Raw genomic sequence first — 13,051 nt, forward strand, 5'->3', positions numbered from 1 at the left:
TAAGGGCGGGCAGAGAGTCATTCCATCCCTGTGTGTGACAGGAAACAGAGTTTCCTGGGGTGGGGGGATGGATATTGGCATTTGGGGTGGGGTTGCTCTGGATAGAGCTATGCATGTCTGTTTGTGCGTTTGTCATTGGTTACGGCCAGAGATCCTGAGCAAGGAGCTATGCCGGAGGGTTGCATTTGAGGTGGGGGTTTCATTCTAGATCCTGTTGGGAGCTGCATTTGGGAGAAAATACCTGCAAGGACAGGAACAAGAGGGCATGCCCCTCAAAGCGGGGCGTGAGTAAGTCTGCTCAGAAATCATGGGGCAATAGAAGGAATCCATTTGGGAAAAGGGCACCTTTCACACCATGCTTCATTCCTTCCCAAAACATTTACAGTCCTTGGCCAAGATAGCGCAGATGCAGCCTCCTCCAGGAAGCCTTCTTGGATCTCCCCAGCCATTCCCACCACCCAGGGTCCAGTCTTTTGCACAACTCACAGCTCTAGTGTGAAATTGCCCAGCTATGTGTCATCACACTCAGGACTGAACTTGTCAGTGGCAGGATGGGGTCTTTTTGTTGCCAGCTCTCCCACTTGAAGCACAGTTCCTGGCTCAAAATCAGAGCTTTGCAAATGCTATTTGTAGTGGGTACAGGCCCTGTTTTCTTACAGCAGCTTCTGCATAAAGAAGGGATGTCCTGATTAACCCCATTTCTTAGTTGAAGAATAGATGGGGAAACTGAGTCTCATGGCAATGAAGCCAGAACTAGAAGCAGATGCCTCTTTAGTGCGGAGGAAGGTGTAGACACTCATGTCTCCACTTTTCTCCAGAGTCCCCACATATCAAGTGCATGGAGTGGTTGATGTAAATATGCGACCGAACCAACCACATTTTTCTTCCTCCTCCAGAAATTTTTTGCCCTGTGCAGTCTCAGTGTAGGAGGATCAGGTGACCAAGGCTTTTTAGAATCTTCCCTTCTGGGCTCTGACGATGACACATCATGTATTCTGAGGCACTGACATCATCTCCTTCCTCCTGAACGCCTCTTGGTGGCTCCATCATTCAGGCTCTGTCATCTTTCACCTGGACCATCGTGACCTTGAGTCATTCACAGGAGAAGTGCAGGTACAAGAAGAATGAATCACCAGGGACCAGACCTAGAATGGGAGGGGCAGGGACTGGCCAAGGACAAGCTTCCTTGGAAAAGTGATGTTTGAGCTGAATCTGAATGAGTGGTCGGAGTTAGCTTGGTGAAGAGAGAAGAGAGAACTTTCTGGCCACAGGACATAGCGCATGCAAAGGCCCTGAGGTGGGAGGGAATGTGGTGTGTTCATAAAACCGATTGGGGCAGTGTGGCCAGAGCCCAAGAGGTGGGCAGGAGAGGTGGACGGCAGTCTGACCACCCAGGGACTGGCTGGGAGCTCCACATTTGTGCTGAGAGCAGAGAGAAACTGCTGGGGGATAGAAAGAAGCAAAGGCTGGACCGGTCAGCTCCAACTCCCCTGTGAATGATGAGGGGGGAGAATAGAAGCAGAAAGACCAAGGGAGGAGGCCCTGCAACAGGCCAGCAGCAGAACCTAGGGGACAGAGGGACTGCGAGGATGTGGCAGCAGGCCTTGATGGCTGGGTTTGGGAATTGCCATTGAAGAGACAGTATTGATGCCGCTGCCTGCGTGAGTTCACCTGGAGAGAGAGCAGAGCAGAGGGGGCTGTGTAAGCGCCTGGAGTCCTAGAGGAGGGGCAGCTGGCTGAGGAGAGGAGGAGGGGCCTGCGAGGTTGCAGAGAGAGGATGCGGCCCCTGGCAACCAGGAGCGTCTGGTGATGGAGTGGGCAGCTGCCCCCGGCAGAGAAGGGCGGGGTGGAGACGAGACCCCCATGATCATGGCAGCTCCCTAGCAGGGTGACAGAGACACAGGCCTGATGGAAGGGGATTGAAAGGAGACTCGGGGGTGAGGAGATCCTGAGGGCACGCGACGGGGAGCAGTGACTTTGCCCCATGTGACAACTCTTACTCTGACGAGTTCTTCATCTGCTTTTAGGGTCGATTTGCATTTTGATATGTGGTGTTTTGATCAGTAGGATGCGTTCATGTTTCTGTGGCACTCAAGCCTCTCCATTTTAAAATTTATTTATTTATATATTTGATTGCACCGGGTCTTTGTTGCGGCATGCAGGATCTTTAGTTTTTTCTGTGTCCACGAGGAGGAAAAAAGTTTTCACTACTCCTACCCTGGTTACATTATCTGTTTATTAAAAAAAAATATATTGTCTATTTGGCTGCACCGGGTTTTAGCTGTGGCACTTGGATCTTTAGCTGTGGCATGTGAACTCTTAGTTGCAGCACATGGGATCTAGTTCCCCAACAAGGGATGGAACCTGGGCCCCTGCATTGGGAGTCTGGAATCTTAGCCACTTCCCTGGATGTTCAGCAGGGAAGTCCCAAGCCTCTGTTTTTGTTTTTTTTTAAGGTGCTGACCATGACCTCCACACACCTCTCAGTGGAATTCCTTTGCCGATGACCACTTGGGACACCCAAGAAAACTAGAGTGGAAAGGATGTGGATGGTTCACCCAGGATTTCTGGGCTCCCCTACTGGGCTGTGTGAACACTCTGAAGGCCGAGTAGAGCTGTGTAGGGCTGTGGGGTCCCAGAGCTGTGATAGGGGCACGTGCACCTCTTCAGGTGAGGCTCTCATGGATGAGAGCATGGCGTCGCCAGGAGGGAGTCGTGTCCACATTGGTTCAGTGCGGAGGGTGTGCTTGGGTGAAGTCCTTCAGGGACCTTGGGAGAGTGGAGGTTGGGGGCAGCCAGTGGACGCACTCTCAGGGCCTGTCTGCTGACCCTCCCGTGGGGTATGGGGCAGGCCAGCCAGGTTAAAGGCAGAACTCTGGGTAGGGAGCTGGAGTGAGGTCAGTGAAGGACAAGAATCCCAGCTCAGGCTCCCGGGGCTGTGGCAGCCCCTCTTGGCCTCCCTTTGCATGGGCATCACCCTGAAGACATTTTGCGTGGGGGCTGCAGAGGAGTCAGTCATATGGCCAGCTCCCTTCTGTGGCCCACTGTCCCCTTTCCTGCACTCCTGTGAGACGTACCCATAAAAACCAAATTGCAGAAGTGACCTAATTCCTTACAGAAAGAAATTATACTAAGTTTTGTTAGTGTCTGTGTATATGTTACCTGGCTTCCCAAGTGGCACTAGTGATATGGAATCCACTTGCCAGCACAGGAGATGTGGGTTCGATCCCTGGTCCGGGAAGATCCCCTGGAGAAGAAGGAAATGGCAACCCACTCCAGTATTCTTGTCTGGGAAATCCCATGGACAGAGGAGCCTGGAGGGCTACAGTCCATGAGGTCTCAAAGAGTCGGACACAACTGAGTAACTGAGCATGTGCACGTGTGTGTTACTTAGCAAAGGCTTAGACATCCTTTTATGTTCCAGACATCATGCTAAGTGCTTTACAGATATTAGCTTTTTAAATCCTCATAGCAATGTCATGAGGAATTTACTGTTTATTATGGCCATTTTCTAAACAGAAGACTGAGGCATAGAGAAGCTAACTTTTGCTCAAGGGTTCTGGAAAAGTACAGACACGCACACACAATATCTGCTTTAAAAAGCATTTTTGTCTTGGGGGGAAGTAAAAGGAAAAGAGGGACCATACCTTCTGCCAGGTATCTGACATAAGGGATCTTCCTTAAGCCCCATAGTAACTGTGGATAATGTGGGCATTTTCGTTATTTATAGATGAGGAGTCTGTTGCTTAGGGGATGATCCATAATTTGCCTGTGGCCACAGAGTGACCCCAAAGCATGGACACTTTCTGCACGACACACAATGTCCACCTGGATCTGTGATTTAGAGTCTGGATGTTACGATGGCTCCTGTCGCCCCACCTCCCCTACCTGGGAAAGGGTCTGCTGGCTGCCTAGCCTCTGCCTGCGCCTGTTGAGGAGGCGAGGGCCCTACAGGGGTGGGACTGACCCATGAGAGCTCTTTTTCCCCCTTCACAGCCCTGTGGCTGGGGCATAGCACTGACTTCTCTCTGCCCCAACTCCCTGGTCTGTAAAATGGGCTGATTTATGCCTCTCTTGTAGGCTGGATGTAAAGCTCATATGAAGAGATTAGAACCGGGTAAGCACCTAATGTAAATCTTTTAGGTAAATCTATACCTATTAGCTATAGGTATACATTTAGCCCCTCCTTTTTGGATTTTCTTCCCGTTTTGGTCACCACAGAGCACTGAGTAGTTTCCTGCGCTGTACAGTAGGTTCTCATTAGTTATTGATTTTATACATAGTGAAAGTAAAAGGCAAGTCGCTCAGTCATGTCCAACTCTTTGCGACCCCATGGACTGTAGCCTACCAGGGTCCTCCGTCCATGGGATTTTCCAGGCAAGAGTACGGGAGTGGGTTGCCGTTTCCTCCTCCAGGGGATCTTCCCGACCCAGGGATTGAACCTGGCTCTCCTGCATTATAGGCAGATGCTTTACCGTCTGAGCCACCAGGGAAGCCCCTAGTAAGTGTATATATGTTGATGTTTATCATCATCATTAAGCCAACCCATTCCATTGTTGGACACTCTTTTTATTAAGAAGTCATCCTCTTCCTTTGACTCATTCATTCACTGCTTCTAGCTCTCCAACTGTATATGCTTTCAAATGTGTCTTACAGTGAAACCCTTTAAAAATATTTATTTCTCTATTTGTGTTCATTAAATTAACACATCATTTGATTAATGTTAAATTAGCACAAGTTATTTGGGAAAAAATCCTAGTATATTCAAAAATAAAAAGAGCTTTTAGGAGGAAATAAAACCCACCTATAATTCCCACAACAAAAATAGCCAAGTTTAACACATTGGTGTTCTTGTATCCGCCTTCCCGTCTTTTTCTGCACATATAGCAAGTACACACGCACTGCCCTGGCATCCTCTTGTGCGTGCATGCTCAGCTGCTTCAGTCATGTCTGACTCTTTGAAATCCCATGGACTGTAGCCCACCAGGCTCCTCTGTCCATGGGATTCTCCAGGCAAGCATACAGGAGTGAGTTGCCATGCCCTCCTCCAGGGGATCTTCTGGACCCAGAGGTAGAATCCTCATACTCCTGTGGTTCCTGCATTGTAAGCGGGTTCTTTACCGCTTAGCCACCAGGGAAGCCCTTGTGAGGCGTGGGTAATTTGATGTCTCTTGATACATACTGCCAAGTCCTCCTACACAGAGGCTGTGTTCTTGCACACCCAGGGTATGACTGTGGCCAGGTCGTCACCTGTTAGGTATCTGATGCTATTTCCTCTCTGCCCAGTGCTATAGTCAAGGTTCCACTTTACTTCCTTTTGAAGTGAAATTCAGAAACCCTGCACATCAATAGTGTACTCACAGGACTATTTTCCATCTAATTGAATAGCATTTTCTATTCCACTTAAAACCATGCTCTGCCTGGAGACCCTCACCTCTGACACCAGGTGAGTGAACTTTCTCTGCCCACTTTTCCTGGATGGATGTCCTAGGAGCTTTGCTAACTTATAGTCAAATCATATGGAGAAGTTGCCAGGTTTAGGCAGCAGATAGTCGCTTATCCAAAGAAGGCTGACAGCAGATCAGTTGGTAGATATGGATGCAGGTTATAGATGAGAGAGATGTATTTTTTATATTTTTATTTGAATGTACTAAGAGTGGTTTTTAAAAGATGTTAGAGAAAAGTTTAACCTTTCAAGTGAATTTTGGTCTCATCGATTGCATATTTTGCTTGGTTTGTTTGGTATCTAAAACACTGTGTTAGTTACCACAATGACATTTGGTAAAATGAGACATCCATTCCATGAATCAGTTAAGAAATAGGAACAGCAGCAGATTTCCTTGACGTCATAAACTGTATTTGTCTTAAACCCGCAATTATATTCAAGGACCAAGCAAGTTTATTTACCATCACCATAATCATGATCATTTTAATCATTGCTGCTTGAGAGTTTTTTCCCTTCCCAGACACTGTTTGAGGCTCTTTATAAACATTATCCTTAATTTTTCAAGTGATCCTTTAAAGTAGATTATTATTAAGAAGTTTTTGGGTTGTAATTTGAAACCAGATATGTTTCATTGCAGAACCCCATGGCCTTTCTATTCCCACTTACTGGTCATTATTATCAAATATCTTGGAAACTCTGGTCAATGAAATAAGACTTGAAAAGAAATCAAACATTTAACTATTTGAAGTGAGAAAATAGTATTATTTGTAGCCCATAGACTTGGTAAAATTAGAAAGACTAATTCATAAGACTTAATGACAAATTATTAGAGCAAATTTGAAAATTTGGTGAAATGGCAGGACACATGGCAATGGCCCTAGAAACTCTTTATCCAGGAATTCAGATTTTGAAAGGATAATACATACACAGAACAGCAAGGGAGGGGAGGGCAGCACCTATCTTAGCTGCTGGTCAAATCAGTTGATATCACTTGTGAAGAGTTACTGCAGCACAATTGTCTTCATAGCTACTAACCAATCAGAAAGTATCTGGGAAAGGTGATCTCATTCACACTAGTAGCAGTGATCATAATACACAATACAGTATCACATCATAGTAACATCATAAAGTAGAAATAAACTGAATGCTGGGGCTTCCCTGGTGGTCCAGTGGCTAAGACTTTGAGCTCCCAATGTAGGGATCCCAGGTTTGATTCCTGGTCAGGGAGCTAGACCCCACATTGCCACAAGTAAGAGTTCGCATGCTGCAACTCTAGATCCCATATGCTGCAACGAAGACCTGAAACAGCCAAATCAATAAGTAAATAGAATGAAAGTGTTAAAGAAGTTAGTCATTATTAAAAAAAAAAAAAAAACTTATGGGGAAAAGGAAGGACTAGAATAAATGAGGTTAGGACAATTGATCTTTTCTTTTGCTGTGGACTGAATTGTATCTTCCCAAAATTCATTTGTTGAAGCCTTAACACCCCAGTTGACTGTTCTGAAGATAGAGCTTGTGGCAGGTAGTTAAGGTTAAATGAGGTTATGAGGTCATGAGTCTGCTGCAGCGTCACTTCAGTCGTGTTCAACTCTGTGCGACCCCATAGATGGCAGCCCACCAGGCTCCGCCATCCCTGGGATTCTCCAGGCAAGAACACTGGAACACCAAGAACATTGGTGGTCTTATAAGAAGAGAAAATGTGATAATATGGAGGGAAGGTGGCAGTCTGTAATCCAGCAAGAGGGTTCCTACTGCAATTAGTTTGGCTGGCACCTTCATCTTGGACTTCCCATTCTCCAGACTGGGTGGAAATACATTTCTTTCATTCAGGCCTCTTAGTGTATGGTATTTTGTTATGGCAACTGGAGCTGACCAATACATCTTAAAACTCTACCTCTTAAGGCTTTGTCTAGTGTTAAAAAATCTTTCAGCCTAAAAAAGCAAGCAATAAATAGGAGAAAGATTGTTAAGTATTTTCAGAAAATTTGGTAAAGCTTCAGTATCTGTCATAAAAAGCATCTTACAACTAGATGAGAAAGAACATCTGAAACTTAGAAGAGAAATGGATATAAGATATATGAATGCAGGGGGATTGGGGGGGTCCAAGAGGGAGGGGATATATGTATACCTGTGGCTGATTCACTTCATTGTACAGAAAAACTAATGCAACATTGTGAAGCAGTTATCCTTCCATCTAAAAAAATAAACATAAAATAAAAAAAGATATACAAATGCAATTTACAAGAGAAAAGTAGAACTAGAATGAGCCACGTTTTCTTAGAAATGCTTCTTGAAAATGAGAAAGAAATCTAAAACAGAGTATGTGTATACATAAAGTGATTCAGTTTGCTGTACAGCAGAAATTTAACAATATTGTAAAGCAACTACATTCCAATAAAAACTAATTGAAAAAGAAATGCTTCTTGAGTTGGGGAAGGGGTAGTTTTGGCCATTGCGGCTGGTGAGCCGACATCCATCTGTATTGTTTGGGTGGCCCTCTTTGCTGGGGATGCGTTTGTGCCTCTCAGTCTTCAAATTCTGTTAATGTATTTGCTGCCTTGCTCCTCTCCCCCTAAAGCCACCATGCTCTGGCTTTATGACACACTCACGTCACATGTAGAGATTGCAGCCGGCTCAGTGTATCTGTCAGGTGACCTTCATGAAGCATACGCTTTCTCCATGGTAGAAACTACTTGTGTCTACCTGCCAACTTACATTTGGCATCTTGCACCACGCTGGGAGGGCACAAGAATGTACCCAGTGGGCGTTGATGGAGGCAAGCTGGTTGTGGGCCTGTCCTCACTGGCCCTTCTTCTGGGCCGATGAAACTTAATCATGGGAAATGGCCACGCAGAAGAAGACGACAGCAAGTCTGGGCCCCCCCGTGGCCCAGCCCCTGGTCCAGGGGGCGCACCTGGGCAAGGCACTGAATCTTTCTTTGCGTCCCTCATCTCTCTGAGGAAAGGACTGGACTTTCCAAACTCCTCAACCCTTGCCCCATAGACAGGGTTTCTGTGGAGCATTACGGTCCACAACTTTGTTTTCCCCACATAAAATGGGACAGATATCATCTTCTTTCCTAACTGCGCATTGTCTTCCATTTTCCACTCCTTCCTCCTCCTTGCCAACCTCTGAGCCAGAAGGTGACTGCAGGTGGGCCTTTCCAAGTCTGCAGACACGGGCGAAGATCTCTCACAGCTTGACATGTCCTTAGTTCAAAGGCAGGAACGAGGTAGTTGACTTTAAAAAACTAGAGTCACGTGAAACATTATTTGTTAAGAAAACGCGTTTTAGGAGTCTCCACATGGCCTTCCCTAGTGGTCCAGTGGTTAAGAATCTGCTTGCCAATGCAGGGGATACTGCGTGGGTTCGATCCCTGATTTAGGAAGATCCCACATGCAGCAGAGCAACTGAACCTGTGCTTCACAATTACTGAGCCCGCATGCCTTGGAGCCTGTGCTCTGCAACAAGAGAAGCCTCTGCAGTGAGAGGCCCGCACACCGCAACAAAGAGTAGCCCCTGCTCGCTACAGCTGGAGAAGGCCTGTGAGCAGCAGTGAAGACCCAGTGCAGCCCCCCAAATTAATTAATTAATTAATTGATAAACATTAATTACAGACCTTTATGGTATCCTGGGATCAGTTCAGTTCAATTCAGTCGCTCAGTCGTGTCCGACTCCTTGCGACCCCATGAACTGCAGCACGCCAGGCCTCCCTGTCCATCACCAACTCCCGGAGTTCACTCAGACCCACGTCCATCGAATCAGTGATGCCATTCAGCCATCTCATCCTCTGGCGTCCCCTTCTCCTCCTGCCCCGAATCCCTCCCAGCATCAGAGTCTTCTCCAATGAGTCAACTCTTCGCATGAGGTGGCCAAAGTATTGGAGTTTCAGCTTTAGCATCATTCCTTCCAAAGAAATCCCAGAGTTGATCTCCTTCAGAATGGACTGGTTGGATCTCCTTGCAGTCCAAGGGACTCTCAAGAGTCTTCTCCAACACCACAGTTCAAAACCATCAATTCTTCAGCGCTCAGCCTTCTTCACAGTCCAACTCTCACATCCATACATGACCACTGGAAAAACCATAGCCTTGACTAGATGGACATTTGTTGGCAAAGTAATGTCTCTGCTTTTGAATATGCTATCTAGGTTGGTCATGACTTTCCTTCCAAGGAGTAAGTGTCTTTTAATTTCATGGCTGCAGTCACCATATGCAGTGATTTTGGAGCCTAGAAAAATAAAGTCTGACACTGTTTCCACTAGTCACAGTTAAATAAATGTCCTCCTATTAGGACTTCTCAGTCTGTTTTGGGTAGACTTTGGAATCTTGGAGAAGGGAATAAGGGTGTGGCTTTTCCCTTGCGCGTTTGACCACGGAACCCTTTTCTTGGAAAATCTTAAGGGCCTGATGTTCTGTGAGGCTTACTTTGGGAAGTGGTGACTTTTGTTTTTGCCCGTGTTTGCATGGGCAGTGACTCAGCCTTTAGTTTGAGGCCTTAATGGACTTAACATGGTTTAGCTTCCATTTCAGGAAAAAATACAAATTTCTTATCAGAAGCTGGCAGATGTCAGATTATGAGGTCATTGCTGGTCGTACTGCCTAGCTGTCACAAATACAGTACATTCACTGTCTACAGTGGAGAGGATTACACTAGTTGAAAGAAAAACCTGATAGCTCTCAAATTTTTGTGAATCTAGTGGAGTAGCTAAATTAAGATTATGTCTGTTAGTACTGTGAGATTTTTCTTCAGAAGTTTCAAGGGGACTAGTTTAAGTTGACCTTGCTAAGTCACTTCAGTCGTGTCTGACTCTGTGTGACCCCATAGACGGCAGCCCACCAGGCTTCCCCGTCCCTGGGATTCTCCAGGCAAGAACACTGGAGTGGGTTGCCATTTCCTTCTCCAATGCATGAAAGTGAAAAGTGAAAGTGAACTCGCTCAGTTGTGTCTGACTCTTAGCGATCCCATGGACTGCAGCCTACCAGGCTCCTCCGCCCATGGGATTTTCCAGGCAAGAGTACTGGAGTGGGGTGCCATTGCCTTCTCCGGAATATGTTTATTAAACACAATGTCTTTGGACATAACTGAGGATCAGATGCCTCTGTGGTTTCTGGGAGGAGGCAGAGCTGTAACTTCTGAGCATCACCAGCATTCCTTCACTAACAAGGGTCCAGATTTTCATATTTATCCCAGACTGTCTTTCTGAAATACATTTTTGTAGACTCTTGCTTCCCTTCTGCCCTGGATAAGAGTTAGGCTGAGAAAATCGAGCCCTGTGCAAGTCATTCCCAAGAGCAATAAACAGGATCAGAGAGGCCGCTGGAGGATTGCTCTTGCCATTTAATGGTCTGAGGACGGGGCGTCTGAGTTCACGAGCTTGCCACAAGTGGGAAGGAGAAATTCTTTAACTGTGGTTTCTTTGAAATGTAGAATGCTGATCATTGCCTTAACAAGCTTCTGAAAATTTCTAGCTTGTAAGAAATAATATATTATGGTAGTGAAGCACGGGGAAGGCACTCTCATCTAATGACAGACCTACTTATGCTTTAAATTAATAATTCTGCCTCGAAGGCCTGGCTGTAGAAACAGGCCGTGCAGCCTGTTGTTCATTCTCTAAGCTGTGTCTGACTCTTTGTGACCCCAGGGACTGCAGCATGCCAGGCTTCCCTATCCCTCACTATCTCCCGGAGCTTGCTCAAACTCATGTCCATTGAGTCGACAATGCCATCCATCCTCTGTTGCCCACTTCTCCTCCTGCCCTCAATCTTTCTCAGCATCAGGGTCTTTCTAATGAGATCACATCAGGTGGCCAAAGTATTGGAGCTTCAGTTTCAGCATCAGACCTCCCAATGAATATTCAGAACAATGAATTTAGGACTAATTGGCTTGATCTCCTTGCAGTTCAAGGGACTCTCAAGAGTCTTCTCTGGCGCCACAACTCAAAAGCATCAGTTCTTCAGTGCTCAGCCTTCTTTATGGTCCAGTTCTCACATCCATACATCCCTACTGGAAAAACCATAGCTTTGATGATATGGACCTTTGTCAGCAAAGAGATGTCTCTGTTTGTTAATACACTGTCTAGGTTTGTCGTAGTTTTCCTTTCTTGTGGCCTGAGGGGGTGTTTTTAAGGCCCTGGGACCTCACGGTCTTCATCATGAATGGAGGACCAGGAAGGGCTCTATAGTCAGGGATTCTGAGTCCAGATTTAAGCGGGGAGCAGACTTTCTGCTTGAACACAGATGCCCAGGGTGAGGTCGGAGCATCTGTGATGCTGCTGCAGGAGACTGGCTCTCTGGGTTTGCCCCAGTGGGCTACCAGTATTTGGGACCAGCAGTGGTTCTTTCCCTGTAGCTTGTGCCGTGTGCCTGAACTTCTGAACATCTTACCTGCCTCCACGTGACAGGAGACAAGAGTTCTTTATGAATGCTGTTAGCTATGAGAACTTTTTTTTTTTTTTTTAACCACTGAAACTAAATATAGGCATGCTGCCTGGGATGTTGTTTTCCAGAGGAGAAAGGCAAAGCCCGGACTAGGGAAGGGCTTAGTCAGGTCACATGACTAAGGAAGGGCCAGTACCCAGGTTCCCCGGTTCTTCTTCCAGGTGGTGCTTTTGGTTAGCTGGACAATTTTTCTGCTCATTCCTGGACTTCTCTGTCATTAACAAAACCTCTCCTCTTTGCTGAATTACAGAAATGGCTTCAGACATCCCTGGCTCAGTGACGCTGCCCGTCGCCCCCATGGCGGCCACTGGACAGGTGAGGATGGCAGGGGCCATGCCCGCCCGAGGAGGAAAGCGGCGATCCGGGTAAGCCCCCTCGGCGTTTCTGGGAACTGCGTTGGATATGCGTTGCACAACATTCTTGACCTGTTAGGAAAATATTGTCTCTCCCTGTCCCAGAGAGTAAGAGCTCAGCAGTTTGCATCCTGTTTATTAGATTCCGTGGGATTCCTAACCAGGCATGTGATCGCCTCTAAGTGTTTTTGGGCCTCGGCACCCAGCTGGGGACTTCTGTTTGCTTGTCCTTACTGTGAGAACGGCTCTGTGGTCCTGCTGGGCCTTGCTCCAGCCATCTCTCTCAGGGAGGGGGCTCACCCATCCGTCCGCCTGAGCCCACCAGCCAGAGGCACCCTGAGGGTCGAGCTTCAGCTCCTGTGGGCAGCAAGGATCCCTCTGGTGCTTTCTGTTCTTTGCTCTGGGTACCAGTCTTTGCCAGTGCTGTGCAGGAATTCCTCTCAAAAAACAAACAAACAAACAAAAAAACAAAAACCTGGCTCTAGTCCAGCATCTAAAGGCTGGGCAGCTTCCACTGTAACCTACTCTGCCCGTAATGTTGGTAAGAGTGATGAGTTCTGGTGGGACCGGAAAGACCATCACTCTTGAGCCGATGGAACCCAAAACAGCAGGTACTCATGATGTAACACATCTGTAACTGAGTGCAGGTCTCAGAAACAAATCAGCCATCACAGATCCCTGCAAGAAGAACACAGTCTACGTGGTCAGACTCTTGTTTATCAACCAACTCCTTTTCTTCATTGAATCAACTTCATTTTCAATGAAATATTTGATATACAAAGTTTCTCACATAGAGTCAGTTTGTCCTATGAATG

General features: G+C 46.6%; 1 protein-coding gene across 11 annotated transcripts in view; it reads left to right on the forward strand.

Annotated features, from left to right (window-relative positions):
- ARNT2 (aryl hydrocarbon receptor nuclear translocator 2) overlaps positions 1 to 13,051 on the forward strand; it is a 203,414-nt gene that overhangs the window by 37,644 nt on the left and 152,719 nt on the right. For 7 of the 11 annotated variants that reach the window (XM_061394582.1, XM_061394572.1, XM_061394571.1 and 4 more), the window contains one exon: positions 12,134 to 12,248. In XM_061394582.1, coding sequence (XP_061250566.1) covers positions 12,136 to 12,248 — 113 coding nt within the window. In that variant the 5' untranslated portion in view covers positions 12,134 to 12,135. Of the gene's footprint in view, positions 1 to 84; positions 1,114 to 11,325; positions 11,526 to 11,861; positions 12,045 to 12,133; positions 12,249 to 13,051 lie in introns of those variants that run through there. The other 4 variants (XM_061394576.1, XM_061394573.1, XM_061394579.1 and 1 more) reach the window with 4 other exon arrangements.

This window comes from Bos javanicus, chromosome 21 (genome assembly GCF_032452875.1).
Source record: "Bos javanicus breed banteng chromosome 21, ARS-OSU_banteng_1.0, whole genome shotgun sequence".
Lineage (NCBI taxonomy): Eukaryota > Metazoa > Chordata > Mammalia > Artiodactyla > Bovidae > Bos > Bos javanicus.